This window comes from Hylobates moloch, unplaced genomic scaffold (genome assembly GCF_009828535.3).
Source record: "Hylobates moloch isolate HMO894 unplaced genomic scaffold, HMol_V3 SCAFFOLD_22, whole genome shotgun sequence".
NCBI lineage: Eukaryota > Metazoa > Chordata > Mammalia > Primates > Hylobatidae > Hylobates > Hylobates moloch.
In genome coordinates this window covers 10,897,160-10,924,054 of record NW_026652297.1, presented here as the reverse complement: position 1 = coordinate 10,924,054, position 26,895 = coordinate 10,897,160, and the positions used below count along the sequence as shown (strand labels likewise).

At 44.4% G+C, this 26,895-nt stretch overlaps 1 protein-coding gene across 9 annotated transcripts in view; it reads right to left on the bottom strand.

Annotated features, from left to right (window-relative positions):
- Positions 1–26,429, bottom strand: part of NMNAT3 (nicotinamide nucleotide adenylyltransferase 3) — a 110,535-nt gene extending 84,106 nt beyond the window's left edge. For 7 of the 9 annotated variants that reach the window (XM_058433508.1, XM_032143616.2, XM_058433503.1 and 4 more), the window contains exons 1-2: positions 26,135–26,429; positions 21,072–21,181 (exon numbers count right to left, since the gene is read on the bottom strand). In XM_058433508.1, coding sequence (XP_058289491.1) covers positions 21,072–21,154 — 83 coding nt within the window. In that variant the 5' untranslated portion in view covers positions 21,155–21,181; positions 26,135–26,429. The remainder of the gene's footprint in view (positions 1–21,071; positions 21,182–26,134) is intronic. The other 2 variants (XM_032143613.2, XM_058433504.1) reach the window with 1 other exon arrangement.
- Positions 26,430–26,895: the final 466 nt, after the last annotated feature.

The window sequence follows — 26,895 nt, the reverse complement described above, 5'->3', positions numbered from 1 at the left end:
CATGTGAACAGATTAAGTATGAAGGGGCAGGTAATTAGAGGGGAACCAAGGATTTAAGAAACTTTCTATAAATTAACCTCACAGTTTGGATAGGGATGTGTAGGCATGTACGTGTGTTGGGGAAACACATCTTCAAACCAATAGTTTAATTATTAATAAACATGGCCAGATACCTGCAAACATATGTCATCAGACTGTCCTCTGAAGGTTTATCTGCAATAGTGAAAAATTTGAGACCCCACTGTCTACTAACAAGGGAATGATTACATTCCATGTAATACTATGCAGCTATTAAAAAGAGTGACGTACTTCTACATATACCGATGTGGGAGATTATTGAGTAAATACTGGTAAAAAAAATGTAAGTTGCAGACAATATTATAGTATTTTCTCACATGGTTTAAACAAAGCAATCTGTGTTATAATATACAGAAACTATATATATATGTTCACCTCGATATGTTTATGAATTTGTTGGATGGGTACACATCAAATAAGAAGTCATTACTTTCAAAGGAAGGAGTAGGGTTGTTGAGGAGGTGGCAAGAAGAGTGGACAGACTTGGGCTTTATTAGTATTACTTTATACTAATGCACTTTTTCCCTAAGCATGTATTCTTTTTGTAATTTTAGTAATCAAAAAAGATGAAAATGCAATAAAGATACACTATGAGAACCTTGTTTTGAATTATGTCTGGCAAACAGTGGAGACCCTCAGTAATTGTGTGCGCAGTGAAGGGCTGTGCAGCAGATGGTCTTTAAAGATTGCCTGTGGCTTCTGGAAGTTTCCTGTAACCCAGCTAATGTTGCAGGATGGCAAGCAAAGAAAACAAACAAACAAACAAACAAACAAACAAACAAACTGGCTTTTACACCAAACTCCTTGGTGGTCTTCCATGTTTTTATTTAAAAAAAGAAAAAAAAGACACACAGTAAGTAGCCAAAGTCTGAGGCAAGTGCGTCTTTTGTCTCTTCTACAAGAGTGGGGCAAAGTCACCATTCATTGACTCAGTTTCACACAAAAGCCAAGGGAATCTGTCTTTTGAACACTTTCCTTCTGAAAAATTCTATATGATGATGTTTCCAAAGGTTGTTTTACCTCTTGGAAGGGCAGCTTCTCCCCAGTGAGCAGTCAGTTCCTGCAGGGTTAGCTATTGTACACAGCCCTCCTAGTGTTTGTGAGTTGCACACCAGGGAGGGGGGCACTATACCTTTGAAAAGGACACCCCTAGCTTCACTCCTCTGAGTGCACCCCAAAACACACCCAAATCACACTTCATCACATACAAAAGGAGAGCTCTTTGATCAAAAGAGTCCCATCTTACTTGCCAATTTGAAACACTGTTTTGGATTAATGTAGTCAGGCTGACAAACTGCACACCCCAAAGGCATTAATACGACTAGAAGAAACATGCATTGACTTTGCAACATTCAATTTAGGGGCACTGAAGAGATGAATGGGAGTGTGTCTCAAGACCCCAAAGCAAAGATGTGATTTCTGGACAGCAAGAAACCAGGAGCCCACTTGCCTTTTGGATAAACAAAAGCAAGGGCATGGGTAACTTCTATCTCAAACACAGACTGCACAGGGGCAGTGCTTTAAAGGTGACAGATCTCTACAAATGCTTCTTAAGCGATGGCTCTTACTGCAATTACTGCTTTTTGCTGAATGAAAGGAACAAATCCCTCTCTCTTCTCCATATAATATGAAATGTTTATTTTTTCAAGACATATTTCTCCAAGATTTGCCCCAAATCATAAAAAGTCTTGACATTTTATGACTCCTTATTACAAATTTCAGGAAAGATTTTCATCTCCTGTATTTTACAGATACTGTTACAAAAATACACAGATTGGGAGCTGGATTTTTCCTTGCGCAGAGGGAATGCTCTATCTGGAAGGCTTATGCTTAACCAAAATATTTAACCCTGTTGGTTTTGTGCTCCCATTTGCAGAATGTTAACATGTGGTCTAAACCCCCTGTGTTATAATTGAAGAAACTCACTTGTAGCTGAGTACTAAGCAGAGCTAGAGTCAGAGCTCTGGGCTGAGGGCTGAGATTTCTATCACACTGTGACAGTGCTTTATAAACCAAGCTCTTTGGCTGTGGAGACTTCTAGGTTTTACCTGAGGCATGCATCCTGACATATAACCCTCATCCCTAGGCCTAATGAGATCGACACTCTGGGACAAATGTGGAAGATGCGGGAGATCCCTTCTGTGAAAGCGATAAATTCAGAGAAATCTAAGGCTGAAAAGGACCTGGAGTGATTCTCTACTCCATTTCCCTTCCTCGAGGCAGAACTTGCTGACATCATGCCAAGGGAGAAGTATTTATCTTTCTAAAACTCTTCAGGGATGATTCATATCTTCACTTACAAAAAGGAATATCTGATTTTCTCTGAACAGTAGGATCCAAGAAGTAATCAAAGAAAACCACCACATCGTTTATAAAATAAAAAAAATAAAATCTTCCTCACTTTCATACCTCAGAAGTGACTATTTAAAATAACTTTCTAATTTAATCCAATATGAACATTTCTATTGTAAAAGGAAAATATGTTGGAAAATAAGAAGAGCATGGAGTTGGTATGACATGTTAACCATAATTTTTGTAAGAATTGGTAAGAAGGTAAGAGACCCACTCAGGCCTGTTTGTGTGAATAACTGGTAGAAAGGACAATATATAAATACCCGCACAGCATAGAAACTCATGGATTAGAGACTAAATAATGGCTTCCATTATATGATTTTCATTTTAAGTTTCCCAAGTCTCCATTTTTTTGCAAAGTAGTTTCTCTATTAGGCCTTAGCTCAAGAAGGTACATTTCTAAATAATCTGAATGGGAAAATAACAGACTAAAAACTCCATCAATGATTCCATATATATTCATGCCAAATGATTCAAAAGCTAGAGGTTATTCTGAGAGGGGAAGGCTGCCTAACATCTGTGATATTAAGAGAAGAGAAGCTATGCTTTATCTGCAGACAATACTGCTGACCCACTGCCAATGACTTTGAACTGCTTCTCCATCAGACATGATGAGATTCCAGACTCCTGAAAACCAAGGGGTGTATCTCAGAGGCAGCTGCTGGAATTAAGGTGGCCTACATCTGTAGTACAGCTCAGGCTGTGTAGAGAGCTGGCAGGTCTGAGGGCAGAGCGAATTCCTAGACTCCTGGTCTCAGGGTCCCAGGCTCTGGGCAAGAGTGCAAAGTGGCCTCCTTAATTACTTCCCCTACCCTATCCCACTCCCTTAATGGCCTATTAAAGCTTCTCCCAGCCATAACTCAATGCTCCTGCTCCAACGATTTAATGCCTTCTCTGCTATTCCAAAGTCAGTGTTCCTCTGAATGTTCCATGCTCCCTGCCCTGGAGGAGGGAAATCGACAGCCTGGGGACCTAAGTCCTCCCTTCCTCGCTGAGCAGCATATCTGGAGCCCACTCCTTGATCTGTGTCCAGCCCTCACTGTTCCACCCAGCTTCAGGCCTGCCAGAGAAAATTCTAGGCCCTTGCCTAGATGCCCCCAAAGCCTAGGCTGGAGGTGATGCTAGGAGGAAGCCATACCTGGGGAAGACCATCGTGCCCTGAGGTCTACCCTCAGACAGCCAGTGCCCAGGCCAGGCATGGCATTCCAGAAGACTCACAGCATCACTGCTCTGCAGCAGCCCGGGGCTGTAATGTCCCCTTACATTTTGTGGGTACCCAGATGATCAACCTCACTGTGTGTAAGGGGACTCAGAAGTGAGGCTAAATGGCTCCGGGTGAACAATCCAAGGAAAACTAAAGAATAAGCATTTGCACTGACTAATATTTCCAACCCTTTAAGGGGCACACGTATTTCAATTAGATGCTATTACTCCGACTTTGCAGATGAGGAAACTGGGACTTAGAGAACGGAACTTGTTTGCCCAAGGTTGCACAGCAAGGAGGAGTGAGCTGAGATTCGACCCCACCCTGCCAGGTGCTCCAGGTATCTCTGCTGAGCTGTGTAGCGTGGCCCCTCAGGACCTGGGTGTGAGCAAGAGCAGCCTATGGGGGGAAACAGCACTTCTCAGTGGGCCCAAGAGAGGAGTTTCTGGGGCTGGAATAGGGTGGGGCTGTGGGGAAGCTCATTTATCCATTCAGCCAGCATTTCCTAAACCTGGCTTATACCCCAGGTGGGACAGAGCTAGGCACAGAGACCGTGAAGGCAACAAACTGAGCCCTCTCAGGCATCCCCCCTTGTGAGGACTTTACTGCATTGACTCCCCGGTTCCCAGCAGCGATGTTTTTAAGTGAAGTTGCAAAATTTTCAAAACCAAATTAAATCCACTTTAATTTTGAAAGCAAAAGCAAACAGATGTCCTGCAGCCTCTTCCCCTGGGAGAGGGTATTGAGAGCCAATAAACCATGCATCTTCTCTTCCTCGAGAGAGGCTGGGAATCACCACGGAATCAAATGCAGTTCTGCCTCTGTGAGAGCAAACAGTTTTGGCTGTACTTCTAGAAGTCCAGAAGCAAAAGCGACCAGAGAAAAGCAGGCATGTGCCTCACCAGTGGGAGGCACATTCACTTAAGAGAGGATTAAAAAGATTCAAAGTACAAAATGGGTTTCATGATAAGTATTTTACTCTCATTTTATTGAAATAATGGAGTTAAAATGTTAAAGGAAAGGATAGATTGGCGGCGGGGGCGGGGGAGGGGGTGGTGCCATAAGTTGCAGTTTATGGAGTCATTGCTTCATAAATGTCACTCTATTGGTGTTATTCTGTCATTTTCTGTGCCTACTCCATTTTATAAAATTACTTATGTTTGGATTAAATGGCTCCTAAGAGGTCATCCTGTAAATAACATGGGACTCAGGTGTGTGTGTTTTTTAATTCAAATGCAAAATATCTTACACCTCTCAATGTGTCATGAAATAATGCAAAAGGCGATATTGTTAAAACCCCCATAATTTAAAAAAACTGTTCTATTTAAAAATAATGGAAATCAGAAGTTATAAAATGCTTATTGAGTCGAAGCCATTATTTTCTGAGCAATCAAACAGATCATTTATCAGCAAAACCTACTCTTTCCTGTTATACTCATAGTTCATTAGTTTATATAATATTTAATAAAGTTATTTGACTATATTAGCAAATACAGCCAGCACTGACACTTTTGGAAACAAACAACTGACTGCTAAGTGTAGTAGCCACGTGGTGGGGTCAGGAGGATGCCTGAGAGGGCTCAGTTTGTTGCCTTCCCGGTCTCTGTGCCTAGCTCTGTCCCACCTGGGGCATAAGGCAGGTTTAGGAAATGCTGGCTGAATGGATAAATGAGCTTCCCCACAGCCCCACCCTATTCCAGCCCCAGAAACTCCTCAAGCAAACCCTGGCTGCCTAGACATTCTTCCCCTACTTCCATTCACTCACTGCTTGAGTCACAGCAACACGTTGTAACTCGAACCTAGGGCGTGGCAGCATTTCAGAGCAAGGTAGAAGGGACCAGAGACATTTTCTAGTTTAGCCTCATCATCCCATAGGTCAGCGGGTTAGAGACAAGCTATGAGATCTGGTCAAGGGCAAATAGTGCGCTCTGACCAGCGCTTCTGCTCCCCCTTCTTGCCCCTCAGTGTCCAGGAGCTAGTAGAGTACAGAGCACACACAGAGTCTTACACTGGGACAGCTCCCAAAACCATCATGCTCACTACGTCTTATGAATGGGATCCTTCAGGCAGGATTCGCACTTGGCTCCCCTTTACTTCCCTGTGGATAGGAGCATGAAGCACCTGATTAGCTGAAAAGCTAAGCATTTGGCAATTAACCTGCAGATAAAAATAAAGTCAACTTCAAACCAGGGGGCTGATTTAAATGTAAACAGTGTGTCCCTACTGATTCATGAGCCTGGAACTGACTCAGAATAAGGATGGCGATGAAAAGCTAAGCCACTGGCAGACATGCCCATTCACTGGCAGGCCTGTGGGCCCACCAGGGAGAGAGAGAGCCAGACACTGGGTTACAGAGCAAGGGCAAAAGTGAGAAAACTTGCTTTCTGAGCTCACAACTGATTCATTAATAAAACCGACCTCCTTTAGATGCCGAAAGCATTTGTGTGCCCTTCAATACTTCTAACAATATCACAAAAATAAGATACAAAGCAGCAAACACATTGCTGTCCTGATTATGGTACAGAAGCAAAACTGTTATGTTTCTAGGGCCAGTTTTGCCTTTGATGTGAAAACTGGGCAGGCCTAACTCATGATCCACCCTAAGCCTCTCACAAACATGAACACAGACAGAGGACCCAAGCAGCCCAACTGGCTGTGGAACGCATTATAGGATTTACGTTATCAATGACTCTATGTCATAATTGTGCTTTTCAAAGACAAACTTCAAAATGGTTTCAAAGTCCTTGACTGCCATTAATAATCCCTTCATTCAGCAAACATCAAACAGCGGCTATGAGTCAGGCAGTATGCCAGAACAAGGGAGACAGAAAGACACACCACAGTCATGCCTAGAGGCTCACCTGTCTGTGCTGGTGGGAGGTAGACAGGCTAAGGATGGTCACAGCCCAGGGTGGTAAGAGCTGGCACAAATGGAAACAGAGGAGCCTAGGTGGGCAGAGGAGAGCCCTTGGCCCAGTCAGGTTAAGAGGGGGATGCTAGGAAGAAGTAACAGGTGTTTTGAGTTTTGAAGGATGACTACGAGTTAGGCAGGTAAATGAGTTGGGAAGAGAAAACAGCATTTGCAAAGGCCTGGGAATGTGAGAGGCCACAGAGCATGCTGAGGCAGTAGCAGGGTCAACAGAGTGGCTAAGGTGCAAGGGAGGCCCGTGCCAGCTTGCCAAGGGCCTTATGCTCTATGCTCTATGTTGACAAGGTCAAACTTGATCCTGATGGTGGTGGCTGGTAAGCCTCTGCATGGTTTTATGTAGGAGAGTGATCAATCTATAAGTGATTACCTGAGGGTCCCCTGAACAATCTGAGCAGCTCTCAGGGATGCTTTCCTTTATTCACTGCTCCTGAGGCAACAGCAACTTAAAAGCCTCATTAGCAGGCAGGTCTCCAACTAACAAGTAAGCCTGCCTTCCCTTCCATAATGCCCTCTCTTTGAGGCCACAGCTACTTTCAATTGCATTCTAATTTCAAGAAGTGATAAACATATGCTCATGTTTCCATTTACAAGTTTTTGATTATCAGCCTGGCATTGTAGCTGCAAATTACCCATTTTCTATTATAATTATTTTTACTTCTCTAGATGAAGAAGAAGAAGCATTTCTAAATTACTAAAGTGCCCAAGCCACAGAGGGAGGGAAGTAGTAAGCACGGCTGCATCTTTTGCCAATGGCAATATAATAGCAAGAGTTTGAAAACTAAAATGTAAGCTTGTGGGATGTGTTAGACCAGGCCTTCCACATGGGCACATTTGCTCATTGTGATTATTTACCTAAAACCTGGCTGGATTGCAGCAAACCAGAGGTGAGCTGAGCTGGTGGCAGAATTGCTGCTTTTGAGGGTTTTCCAAGAGTAGCTCCTTGAAAACTGGGCTGCTTTATGTGACTGGCCATCCCCTCACACTCTCGGGCTCTAAATCTTGCTTTTTCTGCTTCTAGCAGGAATTTTAAAAGATTAGAATGTCACTAACTCAGATGCATCCAAGCAACTACAATGTTTGGTAATATGACTGAAATCCAGCCATGCTAACTTGCATCACGATCTCTCCTAAACAAGACCGTCTGGCTGCCTTTCTGCCCTAGTCATGGGTGGCTGGGGATGGAGCTGAGGACAAACCTTAGTAATTAATGAAGAGGACGCAGTGAATTCAGGTCACTGGCTGAAGTGAAAAGGATTCTATCATGCAGAGTTGCAGACCTATTGGCAGCTTAATGTCCCGTTTAATTGGCATGTAACATTAATTGAGAGTAGAGTGTAAATGAGATCTCAACCATGGTTTTGAAGGTCCTATTGGTGGCTTCGTTTCTAAAGTGCAGCTTGAATGAGCTTAACAGTTTTGTTATTGTGCTGACCATCCAAATTCTTAACATCTTCCATGTGTGACTGTGCTCAGTCCTGGGGAAAGAGGCATGGAGGATATACTCTCTTCTCTCATGGAACTCATTTTAGTGGGGCAGTCAAATATGGAAAAACAACAAGCAGCTACTTAAATATTCAAAATGCCAGCACTTTGGGAGGCTGAGGCAGGCAGATCACTTGAGGTTAGGAGTTTGAGACAAGCCTGGGCAATACAGTAAGACCCCCATATCTACAAAATTGTTTTTTAAAAAAGCTGGATGTAGTGGTGCATGCTTGTAGTCCCAGCTAGTCGGGAGGCTGAAGTGGGAGGATCTCTTGAGCCCATGAGGTTGAGGCTGCAGTGAGCCATGGTTGTGCCACTGCACTCCAGCCTGGGTGACAGAGTGAGACCCTGTCTCTAAAAACAAACAAAAACCAGAATGCTATTTGTGGTAGAAAACAGGAATTCCAAATCTTATTATTTTCACATTTTGAACCTTCATGGATGACAATAATAAATCAAGCATAACAAATCAATAATAACTAAAAGTTAATATACTATTTACTAGGTGCTTTTTACGTCTACTAACTCATATTTTGGCAGTACCTATACTGTGCCTGTAACTACACTTTTATCTTTAATATTTGCAAACACTGCAGACATTTGCAGAGAATTGCTATCATCTTGTTTCTGATGGGGACGCAGAAACTCCAGGCTCCATCCCAAGATGTGGTATTAGGAAATACAGGCAAGTTCAAGCTAACGTAGTGAAGGGCCAGCCAGGCCATTTCACTTCCCACTGCCTTTATAGGGGCAGAAACTAACAGGAGCCCTGACTGGGCCCATTCGGTCCCTCCATCCAAGCCACAAAATCTTTGGTATTCAAGATGGGCTCATTCATTTTTCTAGGAAATAAATGTAATCAGCATATTAACTATCCTTTAGACATCAATTATGACTTCTTCCCTCAAGAGTAAATTGTTCTCCTTCCTGTGTATCTCAAGATCTTTGCCCAAGCAAAGGAAGGAAAAACAGGTTAGTGCAGCAGGTGTCAGAAATTACTCTTTCTTCTTTAGCAAAGGCAATGGGGCCTCCACTCAAGGTTCAACAGGGGTGGGTCTTAGGAGGTGTGCAGTGGGGTGTGTGCTGTGGCTGTTGCCGGTATGTGTTGCAGCGGTTGTCATACAGAAGCACATGCCGTGGTGGGGTGCTGTGGGGGCTTCTGTGGTGGGGAGTCTGCCATGGAGGGGTTTGATGCAGGATAGGCCTATAGGTGTCTCATGGGGAAGTGTGCCGTGAAGGTTGGGTGAGGGTCGGTGACAGGAGAGCCATGCTGCACGATGTGTTGTGGAAGTCATGTTGTGGGGGATGGATCATAGGGGTATGGTATGGAGGACATAGCATGGGAATGTGCCATGAGGGTACATTGTCGGGGGTTTTGCTGTGGGGGGTATCATGGTGGGTGTGGTGTGGTGTGGTGGTGCTGTGGGAGTGTGTCATGGGGTGCAATGGGCATGCTGTGGAGATATATCATGAGTGTGCTCTGGGGCTCCCTAAAGAGCTCCCTCCTACCAGGCCTGAGAATGCCATTCTTGCCCACTGGACCTGCCCAATCCCCAAAATGGTAAGTGCATGCCCCAGGAACCCCGCCCACACTCTACCCCCAGCCTTAACATTCTCTGGTCTCAGGGTAGCCAGTGGACATCAGGGGTGGCATGTTTTGGGGTTCTGCTGGTTGAAGGAGCTTGGGAAGCACCCCTCTCTGTGGTAAGGTTCAGGTAGTATTTGCAGGCCACATGTAACCTAGCTTCTGCAGCACTCCTCTCCCAGAGGTCACTGCCCAGCTAACCCACCCTGGGACTCCCCAAGATACAGCACAAGTGAAAGGAAGGAAGTACCCTTGGCATTCTCCCCCCACAGTGGGGCCCAGCACTGAAGAGTCTAGGCTCAGAGTCCTCTCTCCCAGTGCAGCAGCTTCTCTTACGGACCCTGCCCTTGCACTCCCAGCTCATCGCTCCAAGCCTCTGACCCATTTGACTTCTGCGAGGAGCCATCCCATATTAAGACCCTCTGGGGTGGCAAAACTCAAGAGCGCAGACATGCAGATGAAGTACTTGTTTGTTTTGAATGTATGCAATTTCCTCCCAAACTTTATTGTGAAAGATTTTCAAACATGCAGCAAAGTCAAAAGAATTTTAGTGAACATCTGGATATCCACCACCTAGATTCTACCATTAATTTTTTACTGTTTGTTTTTATCATATACCTACCCCTCTATCCATTTGGCAATCTTGCTTATTGTTTTTGATGCCTTTCAAAATAAGTCGCAGACAGCAGCATACTTATTTCTAAACACTTCAGCATGCATATTATTAACCAGAATTCAGTATTTGTTTAGCATTTTTTCCTTTCTTTGAACATACAATGAAATGCACAAATCTTGAGGGCATCATTCAATAAATTTTAACAAATCATGCACCGTGTAACTCCAACCCCTCTCAACATATAGAACATCTCCCTCACCCTGAACGTCCCCTTGTGTCCCTTCCCTCTCAATCCCCCTGCACCCCTCCCTCAAGCAGCCACTATTCTAAGTTTTTCCACCATAGACACATTTTACCTCTTTTAGAACTTTAAATATAAATAGAATCACACTGTCTGGTCTTCTGTGTCTGTTTTACTCAGCACAATGTTTCTGAGGTTCACTCACGTTGTTCTGTGTGTCAGCAGCTTGTTCCTTTTCATTGCTGAATGGTGTTCCATTATTTGGCTATAGTACAGTTTATCTGTTCTCCTATTGATGAATTACCTTTTTTGTAAATAAAGATTATCACTGAATCGAGGCTATTCTTTAACACAGTTGCACTCACTAGCATTCAGACCTGTTTGTCTTGCTGAGGAGATCAGAGGTGCTCAAAGTTAGCACAGCCCTCTGGCCCATGGGAGTGTATAAAGAACATAAATAGTGCATTTGATCACCTTTGTGATAGAAGATCAAAAAGCACAGTTCTAGAGTAGAGACTGCCCAAGTGTGATGGAACGTAAGACGATTTCAGGTAAGAACTTAAAAATGTCAAATGATAATATATTTGTTTTTACAACTATGCCCCATTTATGGCCTGTGAAACTAGTTTTCCTACATGCAAGGGATACATGGTTTGCTTTTTAAATACATCTGTTTACATAACAGAAAAACTGATTTAAAGAAAAATATTAAACAAATATATAGGGGGGAGTAAAGATAAGAAAAACCTCATGAGGCTTGCATGCAGGTGTTTGAGGTGTGGGAAACATTCTTGAGCAATGGCTGTCAATCCTGGATGCACATTAGAACCAGCTGGGGAGCTTTAAAAATTCCCCTGGCCTGGGTCCCAAAACCCAAGCCTTTCGTGTAATTGATCAAGGTACATCCAGTCATTGACAGGCTTTAAAAGCTCCCCAGGTGATTCTAGGGTGCAACGTAGGATGAGAAATGTTTTAGAAAGTGGTAATTTTCAAAGACCAGCAGTATCAGCATCACCTGGGTGCTTCTAGAAATGCATGTTTTTAGATCTCACCCCAGGTCTTTGCAATCAGAAATCAGGGCTGGGGCCCAGCAGCTTGGGTCTTAACAAGCCCTCTCAGTGGTTCTATTTCTTGAAGTTTGAGACCCATTGCTTTAGAGGTGGATGGGACAAGTCCAAAAGGCCACTGCTGCCTCCCGAGACTAAGGTCTCCACTACTGTGGTACCACTCCAGCCAGTGTCAGCTAGGTCTGCCTGGTCCAGCTCCTGGGAAGCCCCTCTCCTCCTGAATACGGAGAGGGTGGGTGGGTGCCAAGTGGTGAGCAGCTGCTGGCCAGTGACCAAAGGGATGACATCCTATGGTCCATTGGAAATTAACCTAAATCCACAAACCAGTTAATCAGCCCTCAGAAAATCGAGTGTTGACTACAATTTTATTTTCACTATGATTTTTGATTATCAGTGACCTCCTTCCACTCCATTACCCTTGTTAATTGAGAATTGACTACACAGTTAAAATGAATGTTTCCTCCACTAACAGAGCTGTACCAGATTCATCTTAAAGTCCCTCACAGCTCAATAAAATGTGATGAGTCTGCAGATGTATTGATCTGATAAAATTCATTTCACCAAGAATTTATGAAATTACCACTAAGGTCACCTGTTATGCATTCATATGTTCAAAGGCTTATAGGAAAGAAATGGAGTTTTATCTGAAGGATATCATTGTATTTAGAGAGCTAAACCAGAACTTGGGCAAAACCCGGCCTCCTGATTAGCAGTGATGTCTCTATTAAAGATACTCAACACAGTTCTTCAGATTTGGTAAAGTCTTTGGAAATATTGTTACCTTATAGTTAGAGAGAAGATAAGGTAACAACAAACACTCCAAGGGCTGCTCCTCTTCACCGGCTGGCTATTTTGATAAGGAAAAATACAGAGTAAGAGGAGGCTAAGGGGAGATCAAAAAATCTGATTATCTGTTCCAATGCTAAGTTTGAAAAATGAACTTTCATGTAAAACCAAAAAGATTACAATTTGCTAAAGAAAACGTGCTGGGGAATCTGAAGTGACATATGCAATGCCTATTAAGTAGTATGTGCCATGAGATATTTCACAAAACACCATGGTCCTTTTTTCGTGTCATAATACAGTAAAGGAATAATGCCACCATGGAGGAAAAACCCGCCCAGCTGTTTGTGGAACGACAGTCGCATACCATAGGGAATCTTTCAACCATCAGGTAGCATTAAAGACTCAACCAACTGTTTCTTATTTACTTGATTGCAGATTGACTATAAAGAGCTCAACAAAAGCACCTGTGCAACAGGGAGAACCCAGAATCAAGTCTGGTGATAAGGCTTTCTTGGAGCCTGTTCCCAAGATTTGCCTTACCACGGGCAAGGCACCTAGTGTAGGGCTGTGTCTAGTTCAGCCTAAGACTAAGTACATCCTCGTACTCAGTGAATGACTTAAAAAAATTTTGTTATGAAAAATTACAAACATATAGAAAAGTAGAGGGCTGGGTGTGGTGGCTCATACCTGTAATCCCAGCACTTTGGGAGGCTGAAGTGCAAGGATCACTTGTAGCCAGGAGTTTAAGAGCAGTCTGCATAACACAACAAGACCTACCTCTATAGGAAATTTTAAATAAGGTAGCCGGGTGTGTTGGTGTGTGCCTGTAGTTTTAGCTACTTGGAGGTCCAGGTGGGAGGATTGGTTGATCCCAGGAGTTCAAGGTGATAGTGAGCTATGACTGTGCCACTGCACTCAGGTGGGCAATAGAGTGAGGCCCTATCTCTAAAAACAAAAAGAAAAATTGGAAACAATAACAGTATAATAAACTGCCAGATAGAGTTCCCCCCCCAAATTATTGACATACTTCTATATTTACTTCACCTTTCCCCCCTTAAGTATTTGAAGGCACATTATAAACACCATGAAATTTTACCTTTCAATGCTTCAAAAATAAAGTGCACTTTCTAAAACAAGGACACTGCCTTACTTTGCCACAGTATGATCACACCTGAAATTAACAAACATTCCTTGGTATCATCTAATCCAACCTCAGTGTATTTTTTTTTTTTTTGGAAAAATAAAACACAGACACAGTTGTGGTGACTCAGAATGGTAGATGTGAATGTCCCCGCAAAGTCCCCAAGAAGCAAGTGTGTCCCATCTGAGGGCTCCATCATTCCCATAAGTGCACCAGGATGGGAGCGAGCACTTCCTCTAGTGGGGGCCTCCTCTTGGAGATGTGGGGGCTCTCATTCCCACAGGTCCACAGTATCCAGACACAACTCTCCCAGGCCTCCTTCCAGTAGCCAGTGAATGCCAGTTGTCTCTCTTCTCCTACCCTGTAACCAACTTTGTCTAAGAGGCTGGATCTGGAGTCAGATGAACCTAATTTGTAATCCTGGCTCTGCCACTGATGGGCTGTTTGACCTTGAGCAAGCTGCCTGACCTCTTGGAGCTTCTATCTGCTCATCTGTAATATGAGGGAGAAAGACCTGCCTCAGAGGGCTGTCATGAATATTAAATGAGACAGTGACATAGGCGGTCACAGAGTGCCTGGCCCATAGTAAGCTCATTAAAGTTCAGCTGCTAACACTGGGGGTGGCAGTAATAATTTTTAAGGCCGTGAGAGTAGGCAATAGCATTAGAGTGATGGCCAGGCAGAAGCTCAGGGATCAAAGAGAGGCCCACATCCTACCAAATCCTCAAGGTGGGCTCCTAGCTCCTGCTTTCTCTGATGGTGCTGCTGGAGATGGAGGTGCTGAAGATTTGGAGGAGGAAGGCGTCGCTGACTCTAGGAGCAGAGAAGTTCTCCAAGGGTGTCTTTGGCCACCCACTGGGCCATCTGGTGTCTCTACTGGCCTGTTAGTAGTCCTGTGCCTTACCACAGAGGCACAGACTTTGGTTCTTCAGACACCTGCCCATCAGCTACTCTCCCTTTGCTCTCTTCTAATGACCCCCCAGTCAATATTACTCTTTATGAAGCATCTACTATGTTCCAGGATCTTTTCTGGGTAATTTTCAGACATGATTTCCCTGACTGTAAATGCCAGGCTTTTGAGGGAGGTACGGCTATCCCCTTTTCAGGTGTATTCGTTTGCTATTGCTGTTGTAACTACCCCAAGCTTAGTGGCTTAAAACAGCACACATTTATTACCTTATAGTTCTGGAAGTCAGAAGTCCAAAAGGGACTAAAGTTAAGGTGTCGGCAGGGCTGTGTTCCTTTCTGGAGGCTCTAGGGGAGAGTCTGTTCTTGTCTTTCCCAGCTTCTTTCCTGCCTCCCTTCCATCTTCCAAGCCGGCAATGGGCAGTCCAGTTTTTCTCATGCTGCATCTCTCTGACTCTCCTGCCTCCATCTTTCACTGACAAGGACATTTGTGATTAGATTGGGTCCACCTGGATAGTCCAGGCTATTCTCCTTATTTTAGGGTCAGATAATTGGCAACTTTAATTTCATCTGCAATCTTAATACCCCCATACCACAGAACCTAACACATTCACAGGTTCTGGGAATTAGGATGTAGACATTTGGAGGGCCATTATTCTGCCTATCTCACGGTGCTTAAAGCAATGGTGCTTACTCAAAGTCACACAGCTATTAAGTAGTACTAGACTCCAAAGTGAGATTCTGGGATCTCAAACCTAGCTCTGCTCCTGCTACTTCACTGTGTGAATTTGGGCCACTTAACTCCTCTGGCCTCAGCTTCCTCACCTGTAAAATAAAAAGGCAGTCTAAACACTCTCTAAGAGTCCCTCCAGCAGCTAGTTCATGACCCTCTGAGCATCTGGGCCTCCCTCTAACTATACACATGACCCGAAGTCAGGACCCTACTGAGCCCTCACCTGATCTGTCCCCACTGACCCTAGCTCAAGTACTGCCCATGAAAGGGGGAGATGTAGACTTATGGTCACAGCACAGACTTCCTTCTCTCCCTGGCTGGAATTTTCTGAGGCTTTTGTTCTGGGAAACTTGGAAACATGGATTTAAGGGCACCTGACTATCTTCACCCCAACGCTCTTCAAGCATACCACACAAATCTAAAGTCAACTACTGTGTTTTCTCCCCCGAATTCCCAGCTTAGAGGGAAGTAAGGATTAAGGTATCTTTGTGCAATGAAAAGAAAAACAGAAGGTGAGAAAATCAGACAGTAAACATATAGAAATGTGAAGACTTGTTTGTTGAGAGTTCCCAAACCAAGGCATTAAACATTTTTTAATGCACCTTTTTAAAGCACTGTATATTACAGAAAATATCAAACATATGAAAGTAGAGAGAATACCATAGGAATCCTTTCTTAATTCAGGTCTAGCATCCCCAAGTTAGATACTCTTCACAGTCTGAAATTCAAATTTTGAATCACCATCCATGGTAGGCAGCTCCATTGTGTGGTCCTGCAACACCTTCGCTTTCAAAACTGCTAGACTATGATTCCTCATGATTCTGAAAAGTCTGTCAATCAAGATGACTAGAAAACTTCAACTTTCTGTGAAAAATGAGTGGTCCAGGAGCTATGATTCCTGAAGAACAAATCAGTTCCTCTTTCAATAGGGATACTGGAAACAAAAGAGTATCTTTTGAGATAAGGGGCTATAAACTCCATGTAAGCCTGGAACTGCTATCTTCCGTGCCTTAAAGAATAAAGCCAACTCAGTGGTAATAAGAGCTGAAAGACGGAGAAGGTGAGATTCCTAGCACCATCATCTATCTGGTAACCTGGATCCAGCTGTGCCTGATTCCCCAAAACGTTTCTATTATGTTAGCCATACTCCTAATTTTGCTTAATCTAGCTTCAGTGAAGTTTCTCTTCCTTACAATAGAAAGAATCTTGAATATAAGCCCCCCGCCCCCAAAAGCCTTCTTTAAAGCAGTGAGCACAACTGTCACTCTTTCTTGTGAAAACCAGAATTTTTCCTCCTTAATTTAACAAAAACAATTAATATTCCTTAAATAATACATTTCCTAGCAAAACCAATGAGAGTCTGAGATTTAAGAATACTTCCTTGACAAGGGAGAATTCTATTTTGCTGGATTTTTATCAGGACAGCAATTTTTCAATGATATCTTAGTACTACTATGTGATGACCACCACCCGCACCCTTCCCCACAATAAACTCCTGCTGGTGCTGTTTTTAAACAGGACAAGCTGTCAGGGAGTAGTTCTGGGCTGACCTGGGAGACTCTACATAACTAGGCTTCAGGCTGGAGTCTTCTGGGATATACCCTGTACACGAAGCCAGGCCAAACAGGGTAGAACCAGATTCTAGTTTCAGTGACAGATTGAGGAAGAAACCACACAGGCCTTAAGTGGTACCTGCCACTAAGAAATGCAGTTACAGATGCAATAAGAGGAGGCGAAACACAGGCCCCCGAGACACCTGTACTCATTCGCCTCCCTCCCTCCCTCCTTCTTTCTTCCCTCCTTGGCACAGACCTCCTCGGCAAAGTGTGGACACAAAGCCCCCTGTGCTAGGCAGTATGGAAATAAGTTACAGTAGCCACAGTCCATAATCTCTAGGAGCCATGGTCTGATGAAAGGAGACATGGTAAGTGCCATGATGGAATGAGGTATAAGGCACTGTAGGAAGAGGATGACCATGTTGGCTTGAGCTCTTGAGGAAGGCTTCCTAATTCTCTCCCATGAAAGATGGCATTTGTTATTCACTGCAGTGTTGTCTGTAACGGTAAAAAATTGGAAACTGCTCAGTGCTTACCCATAGAAAACTAATTTAGTGATCTCAAGTAAAGCCCACAATAGCATACTATTCATTTGTAACAGGAGAGAGAGAGAGAGAGGGAGAGAGGAAGAGAGAGAGAGAGAGAGAGGGAGAGAGGAAGAGAGAGAGAGAGAGAGGGAGAGAGGAAGAGAGAGAGAGAGAGAGAGACCTTTTTGTACTGATCAGTCATCTCCAGAATTATTTTAAGTGAAAAAAAAGCAAAATGTGGAACAGCAAGTATGAAATATTGTTTTGTATAAAAAGAGTGAAATACCAAAATATAAACTGAAAGCATATAAAAAATATAGCAGTGATTGTCTATGGGGAGGCAAAGGTAGAAGCTATGAGATGAGAGGGAGTATTTTCATTGAATATATTCATATTTATTTTTCTCAACTTTTGAATCATGTAAATATGTTACCTATCAAAAAATGTAATAAATAAAACAGAAAGCTTCTGTGGCATCCCAGGTAGTTTTCAGAGGAGTAGTCAGACATGTTGGAGACCTGTAGCAGGATGTATTTTCCAACCCACGCACAACAGCATGCGCTGTCCACATGCTCTTCCTACAATGGGACAGTGACATGCCTCCCACAGAGAGGTGGGTCTATTCTGTCCCGCTAAAGATAGGGAGGCCAGAAAATATGGCAAAAGTGATACTATGAGACTTTTGAGGGTAGACCAGAAGAGGTGACTCAGCTTCCACCTGGTCTTCCAGGGATACCAGTTCTTAGGACCCAGCTGCCATGCTGTACAGAAATCTAGGCCACCTGATGTGCCATTCCAGCATCCCAGTGAAGGCCCCAGCTGCCAGCCACCATCAATTGTCAGCCACTGAGTGAGAAAGCCTTTTAGAAATTATTTTGTTTTGTGTTAATACATAATAATTGTACATATTTATAGGGTAACTTGTGATATTTTGCTACATGCACACAGTGTGTAATGGTGAGGAAATCCATAACCTCAAACATTTATCATTTCTTTATGTTGGGAACATTCCAAATCTTCTCTTCCTGCAATTTAAAAATCTACAATAAATTACTGTTAACTATCGTCACCCTACTGTGCTATCAGACACTAGAACTTAGTCCTTCTAACTGTACGTTTGTACCCATTAACTAACCTCCCTTTACTGTACCCGCCTCACCCCTCCCCTCCCCTTGCTACCCTCTGGTTACGATCATTCTACTCTACCTTCATGAGATCAACTCTTTTAGCTCCCACATGAGTGAGAACATGCAATAATTGTCTTTCTGTGCCTGGCTTATTTCACTTAACGTGATGTCCTCCAGTTCCATCCGTGTTGCTGCAAATGACAGAATTTTATTCTTTTCTATGGCCAAGTAATATATCATTATGTATATAATACCACATTTTCTTCATTGATTGATAGAATGGTTGGCATGCTGATGGACATTTAGCTTGATTTCAAGTCTTGGCTATTATGAATAGTACTACAATAAACATGGGAGTGCAGATATCTCCTCAACATGCTGATTTCCTTTCTCTTGGGTATATACCAAGCAGTGGGATTGCTGGATCATTCGGTTGATCTACTTTTAGTTTTCTGAGGAACTCCCGCACTGCTCTTCATAATGGTTGTACTAAGTTATTTAATACATTCCCATCAATGATGTAGTAGTGTTCCTCTTTTTCTTCATCCTTGCCAGCATGTTATTTTTTGTCTTTTTGCTAATAGTCATTTTATTTTATTTTTTTTCCATTTTTCCTTAGCTCTGTTTTATTTTATATTTACACAAATTTATTTATTATACATTTTATATTTTATAGGTGTATTTTTTTATTTTACTTTAAGTTTTAGGGTACATGTGCACAACGTGCAGGTTAGTTACATATGTATACATGTGCCATGTTGGTGTGCTGCACCCAGCAACCCGTCATTTAACATTAGGTATATCTCCAAATGCTATCCCTCCCCTCTCCCCCCATCCCACAACAGGCCCCAGTGTGTGATGTTCCCCTTCCTGTGTCCATGTGTTCTCATTGTTCAATTCCTACCTATGAGTGAGAACATGCGGTGTTTGGTTTTCTGTCTAATAGTCATTTTAAATAGGGTGAGGTGACCTCTCATTGTGGTTTTGATTTGCATTTCCCTGATGTTAGTGATGTTAGGGATTTTTCATATGTCTGTTGGCCATTTGTATGTCTTCTTTTGTGAAATGTCTTTCAGATCATTTGAACATTAAAAAAAATCAAAATATTTGGAATTTTTTTTTGCTATTGAGTTGAGTTCTTCATATAGGCTTGTAATTAATTCCTTGTCAGATGGACAGTTTGCAAATATTTGCTCCCATTCTCTAGGTTTCTCTTGAGTGAGAAAGCCTTTGGAGTGGGTCCAGCCTCATCCCCGCTCTAACTGCCTCTAAATGAGACCCAGAGTGAGAACTGCCTGGTTGCGCCCAGTCAACCCCCACAATTGTGAGAGACAATAAAATTATAGTTTTAAGTCCCTAAATTTTAAGCCGCAGTTCTTGGTTTGTGCGCTTATCTTACACTTGATTTTCCAAGACAGAAGCTTTCTGACAAGCCCATAATAGTGTATGTATGACTTCAAGGAGGTAGCAGAAACAATCTGAGAGGGGCAAGTATTTAGCCTTGTGCAAGAGGAAATAGTCTAGAACAAACAAAACATGCTGACTCTGGATGCCTATAGGAGCCACATGAGAAAGCATTCAACAGGCTGCCGGACACAGATGTCTGGGATTATTTTTTTAAAGCAGAATCTCAGAAGCCAAAAGGTAGCAGCATTTCAGTGACACCTGAAACAGGCAGTTCCTACACTTTTATCATCGATGGTCCTTTGATTACTTACAAAACACAACAAGAGTAACAGACAGTGGTATCCTTTCTCTCACACAAAAAAAAAAAACAACCAAAAAAACATTAAGACAAGAATGATCAACGGCATCATACAAGTTACTCAGAAGAAGGCCAGATGGGGAAATTAAAAGCAAAGCAGTCTTTGTTACTATGTATCAATAAACCTATTACTGATCTTTAAAATGAAGATTTGAAAGTGAGTAATAATTCCAAGTTAGACTCCTACACACTAATTCATGTAACAGGCATTCTGTCCTAATGATCACTGGCTCACAGAGAAACTTCAAGCCTTCTAAAGGTATCTCTTGACCTGACCTGGTGTGATTCCCTCATTGACACTGACACTCATTCACTCCCATCTGCCACTTATTGAGCCCAAATTCGGGTTGGTTTGCATCACATGTTTTCATCATTCTTTTCCTTTACGGTTGTAAACCTTTCAGCGAGCAGCCTGGCTGATAGCAGGGCAGCTGATGGCAGTGGTTAGGACGCAATTAGGCTAGGCCGTGCTTGTCAGCCTTGCTCCGCACTCTCCTCTTTCCAGAACACTGTGGCAAGGGGGAAGGACCAGAATCAAGGCTCTAACCCCTACACACCTGCCTTTAATATGCTAACTCTGCTTCTGCAAGGCAGTTCCAACCTCCTCCCTGGGCTGTGTCCTGCCTTGACACTTCATTTTTATAAAAGAAAGCAAAGAAAGGGGGCCGTGCTGATGGAAGAGGGAAGGCAGGAAGAAGATTGGCTCTAATTTAAAACCATCTTAGGAGCTCTAAAAAGTTCCAGGTTGACTGATGGACACATTTACTCCTTGAAATCCTTTTCATAAATATCCACCACTTAACATGTACTTTCAAGAGGCACAAATACTGTCAACGTGTCAGCCTTTATGAAAGGGAGATTTCCAGAACCACTTCTTTTCTCCATGGCTAAGAGCCACACGATTACAATCCTATTATAGCTGTACCTTGAGAATATAGCCCTTCCCCACCAGTCTGGGCAAGGCAGGCAAACTCACCCGACTAAGAGCAGCATGGAGGCCTTTTCAATCTCTGTGCAGTGATGCATCCTTCCTTTGCTGCAGAGAAGACGGCAGCTCATCTCTGGTGATAAGGTCTGTATCTGAGACTGGTAGGGATTGGAGATGTATTTTGTCAACAGCTCTGGCCAAAGTAAGTCTCTAATAATATTCAAGTATGGACAGAGAATGTTTCCTGAGGCTGTTTGGATCACATCTTATTTTGAACAGGCTTTAGTGTGATTTTCTCCCTGTTCTCAGTGGAAATGAATGGGTTATGAAGGCAGGCATGGTGCCCCTCTGGAGAACTGCTGGTTCCTCACGAAGGACTGTGCTGGCGTGGCATGGCTCTGCGTGGGTAGGATCACTGCCAGCTCACCCTGCCACAGCTGCACACAGATGGGTGGGCCCAGCTTTCTGGACAACGGCAGTCAGCAGTGCCCTTCTTTCCTCTCAGACAGCAGACCAGTAGCCACAACATGATAAAATCTATGCTGGAGCCTCAGCCGGGTGTGCCCAGGAGTATCAGAGAAGGAGGAAACAAATAGGCTCTCAGGTGGACTCTGTCACTCAGAAGGGAAAAGGCTCCAGTGCCCACACCTCCAGATTTACCCTCGGGTGAGCTGGATCCCTGTTTGCTGTGCTGCTACCCAAGATGAGATGTATGACGCTGAGAACTGGAGCACCCAACCAGATGACATCTGAGGAGGAGCTCTGGAAACTATAAAGGGGTAAGTGAATTGGATCACAGCATTATTCTCCCATTTGGAAGCTGAAGCACAGTTGTTTTTAAAAGTATACATTCTCAGTAGGATGACCTTGGCAGCATACACCATTGCTTACCAGGATTTATAGAAAAATATCATCCAGCGGTCTTCAAGGGTGTATGAAAAAATGAACATAAGCCTCCCTCCAACACTTTGGGCCCCTCTATCTATAGTGATACTGACAATATTTCTCTATCTTTCTCCCTTCCACATGTGGCCCTGACACACCAGGCTCCTCCTTCAGGAGAGTTAAGCCAGTTTAAAATGTGTTGCTGTGTGTGTGTTTATGTGCTTAATTCTATTGTTAAATCTGTCTCATGATGTGTGCGGACTCCAAGAGGGTCAGGACTATGTCATTTTGACTCACTGTTTGAAACCCCAGGACACTGCCTGAAGTATGTGTAGAAGAAAGAAAGGGAGGAAGGAATAGAGAGAGAGAGAGAGAGAAACAATGTGCCAGGCATGGTGCTAAGTACAGGGAACACTTGGTCCAAAGCTGTGGAAGTGCTCAAAGCCCACCAGTGGAGGTAATTCAGCATGGCCAGGGAAGGGCATGCCGACAGGCACCCACTGGTACTATGGGAAGGCTGAGGAGGGATTCGGGAAGGCTTCCCTGCAACAGAGTGTGCCTCTGCCGCTGCCCCAGGGATTCTGGATTTAGGCGCAGCTCTGGCCAGAGGCAGGGACAGCAGAGAGGCACAGGGATGAAGACCAGGCCTTCACTGGGAAGGAAGGCAGCCCAGACATAGCACTTCTGGGTGGAAAGAGCAGACAGTGCTGACTTCCAGACGCATGGTCACCCTCATCCCAGGCACTTCCAGCCAAAACCTATTACAGAGAATATTAGATTTCCCTGGAGCTGATTTCTCAGATTCTGTCTAGCAATAGAATGCCTTTCTATTCCTAATTCCTAGAGTGGCGCATGGGTCTATGTGCATGTGGGAGACATAATGATGAAGGAATCATGAGTCCACTGTGGTTTGTTAAATACCATCATACAGAACTGCACAGCTAAACCAATGGGGCAGGAGCTGCCATCCTGAGGCCTGCCCCGCAAAATGGGATCTGTCCATCTTTACTGGGGAACCATGATAAACGAGCAAAGACAGACACTGGTAAGGACAAGCCACTTTATTTAAGAGCTTCGACAGCCCAAAGTGGTTTAATATAGATGCATGGAAGATTTATCGAGATGATAAAATACCTGAACTTGAAAGGCACATAAATTATAATTTTGTAGGTTTTTTTCTTTTCAAAATTTCACATAGTCAAGTGCTTTAAGTAATGAATGAAATGCACATAAAGTTGATTTCATTTCACACAAGCTGTCTGGTTAGTGTCTGCAGAGTGCCTTTGCTTCCAGATGGGGCTGAGTTCAGAATCCAGGTCACCCTTCTGTGCCTATGGCCTTCAGTTTCCTTATCACTGTGGAGATCATTGGGAAGATTAATAAATATAATAATAAGGCAGCCGTTATTGACAGGGCACTTACCATACTACATGTTGTACACTGAGGTCAGTGCTTCATATGCTTATCTTGCTTAATGCTCCTAACAGCCCTATGAATTAGCTACAATGATTCTCATTTTACAGATACCAAAACAGGTTTAGAGCACTTTGGTGATACATGGGAAAGTCACACAAGCAATTTTATCTGACTACAAGACTATGGTGTTCACCACTAAGCTGCGACATACGTGAAACTATTTGTCCCTCAGCAAATGCTTAAATACATTAGTCATCTTTCCTTACCTTCATATTCCTTTTAAACATACACACACACACACACACACGTGCACATGTACCATGAAAAATCTGCCTCTCGGGTTTATGTTCATTTATTTGTTCATTACTGATTCATGCCTTTTTGGCCTGGTACTCTGCTGGGTGCGAAGTTTGCAAAATTAGACTCCATAGCTCCCAGGTCAAAGAGCCAGACCAGTCCCAGGCAGTTACCATGCTCAAATGGATGGCAAGGGTCTGCATGTTGCAGTGGCAGCCCCCTGCCGGGGACCCCCACTCAGCCATCGGTTAGAGACACATCATCAAAAAGACCATTTTAGACCTTTTTCAACCATAGTTTTCCCCAACTTTTGCTACGCTTTCTTTGGCCTGAGTCTACAAAGACACTCAAACTCTGGGGCTTTCTGACAGTGCAGCTGCCCAGGAGGCCCTTTATCATGCAGAACACCCCTCTCTGCTGCCAGGCTCTTGCTTTATGGCAAAACCACTGCAACAGATAATCTAACCCCCTGACTAATCACCTTGCACAGTTCCTCATACTGCCTCCACTCCTATCCCTCTCCCGCTACTGCCCTGTCTTGTTTCATCAATTTTTGTCCAGACTAAGGAACGATATCAATAGTTACAGTAGTATCCTCCCACATGTCAGGCACTGCTCTATGTATTTTAGGTCCTCATTAAATCCCCATAATAACCTTCTGAGGTAGACACTACCACTATGCATATTTTAGTTCATTCAGGAGAAGAAGAGGGTGGGAGTTAATATTTCTTCAGGGCCAACTATATGCCAAGCACCTGTTAAGCCTGAAGAATCCTCACGACTCACATGGTGAGTGAGTTGCCCAGGGTCAGTCACAGAGCTGGGAAGGGCCAGGTCTGTGACCACCAAGCCTGGAGCTTCCCTTCTCATGGGCTGGCACCCTGCCATGGTCTGAGAGGGGAAAAGAGAGGCTGCACAATGGCTGCCCTCTTTCCTCTTCCCTCCAACACCCTCTGTTAACATCTTACCTGTTCTTTTTACCACTCCCCACAAATGGTGCCAGACTCCCGCCTCATCTGTGTTCCCCCGCTCTCTGGGCCTCTCAGTTAGTTTTCATGGCGCACTTCCTTTGTCTACACCAATGTTGTGAACAGAGCCAAATAAGAAATTGGGATCATTTGAGCCAATAAAATACAGTGAGCAGCCGATAGATGTTTCCTGAAACCTAAAATGCTCTCCCAAATCCATGGGGTCTCAAGGTCTGACATGTCCTCAGCAAGGTACCAGCATAGTTGCTGCTTGTGGGAAGTCTTCTGTCCAGTTTTAGGGGGTGACACCAAAAGCTGAGAACCACCAACGAAATTCAGGAAGTAACTGATGCTCAGTGGAGCTGTGTGAACCATACCCTCAGGGGCTCCTGAGTGGCTTTCTGAGAAAAACAGAGCAGCTTTCCTCTGCAAGGCCAGTGGGTCAGAACCCTTTCTCTGGGTTGTGCCAGGGTGGAACTGTCACTTTATTTCACCTGGCCCAGCCGACATGGCCTCCAGAAGGGCAGGGCCCCTGTCTGATTTCTCTCTGAATCCTCAGAGCCAGGGTAAAGTGGGTGCCAGTTAAATGTTTCAAGAATGAACAACTAAACTAGCCATCATTTTAGAGACAGGCTGTTTGAGAGATTCTACTCAGAAGCACTTATTTGATAGAGGAAGAAACAGGACTCAAGGAGAGGAGAAGTGACTTTGCTGAGAGGGAGGCACACTGTGTTTAGTCCAGAACAACACCCAGCCTTGGATGTTTAGTGCAGAGTAACATCCAGCACCCATCACGCAGTGCTAAGTCATTTACATTCACCATTTCCATCCTCAATGGGTAAAACAGTCCCATTTTACAGAGGAGGAAGTTAAGGTTAAGGAACTTGCTTTCCCCCCAGCTCTCTGCAGGCCAGCTTCTCTCAACAAAATGAATTTGTTCTGTTGTTCTCTGCCCGGGAATTCTCTACAGTTTTAGTTCCAGCAGCCTTTGTAGCTGGGGGCCCTGATAAAAGCTCTCCAGCACCCTAGACTTTCAATCTTCATAGCTCTGACCACAGTTTTAACGTTCACACTTGTTTGCATAGATATCCATTTGCTGTCAGTCTCCCTCCACTGGACTGTGAGCTGCACGGGGGAGGGCACCACGTTGTTTGGCCTGCCACTGTAACCCCAGCCCTTAGCCCAGCAGCGGGCACTGAGTGGAACACGTTAAGTATTTGTTAGACACTGTGCTTATATTTTTAACCTTTGAGTGCACGAGTGCTAAAGGTGGGATCCGAACCCACGTCTCCGGGACTCTGGTCATAGCCAAAGGGGTGCTGGGGGTTAGGTTGACACGCTGCAGCGAGAACCGCCGGCTCGCAGGCGCAGCGCGGAGCTGTCCCCCCGGTTCGCGCGACCCTGGATGGCTCCGCACTCCAACGCCACCTGTCGCCCCAGCGGGGACTCCCAGGACTCAGTCGGGGGCCGGGAGTCACGTGGACCCGGGCGTTCAGCCGCGATCCAGGTCCTAGCGGGCTGACGAGGGGCCCAGGCTGCGCTTACCTGCTATTTGCAGGGCTCAGCAACGGCGCTCGGCGAGTCTCGGGGGACTGCGGGGGACTGCCGGGGACTAGGGGACCTGCTGGGCCTAGCAGGGGCTGTCGGTCAGCGCGCGGCCTGGCGCCCGAGGTCCGAGAGGGAACGACGTTTGGTCTCAGGACTCAAGGCTGCCTCCGGCCCGGGCAGCCTCGGGTCTAGACCCCCTAGTACCTGAGCTGGAGGCGGGGCCTAAGGCGAACTTGACCTTGCGCTCCCTTAGCGGCCCCGGGGCGGACGGAGTCTGAGGGAAACAGATCTGCGCCCCGCCCCCTCGCTGGGGCGGTCCCTAAGGAGACCCGGCCCTGGCCCCGCCCAGGGTCCCTAAGCCCCGCCCCCCCTTGCCCCCGCCCCCGCCCGCTGGCTCCCAACCGCCAAGGCTCTTTTGTGTTGCGTGCGTGCTTGCTTTTTTATTTTCCTGTTTTGTATTCTGTTTGTTTTGTATTTTTATTTAATTTTCTTTCAAAAAAACTACATGAAAGTAGCGCCCACTTACTTATTAGGAAATAAAATTATCTAGATTTGCTTATAATGAAAGTAACAGACCACTTCTCCCTCCCATCACAGCTCTTTTTAACAATTCCTCCGTTAATTTCTTCTGGTGGTCACCCGCTTGTCGCAAAAAAAATAAATAAATAAATAAAAAGAAGCTTACATAGCGATTTCTTGATTTATCCATTGACTTTCTGCCATGTTATATTAGGATCTACTCTTTTACTGCGCGGCCC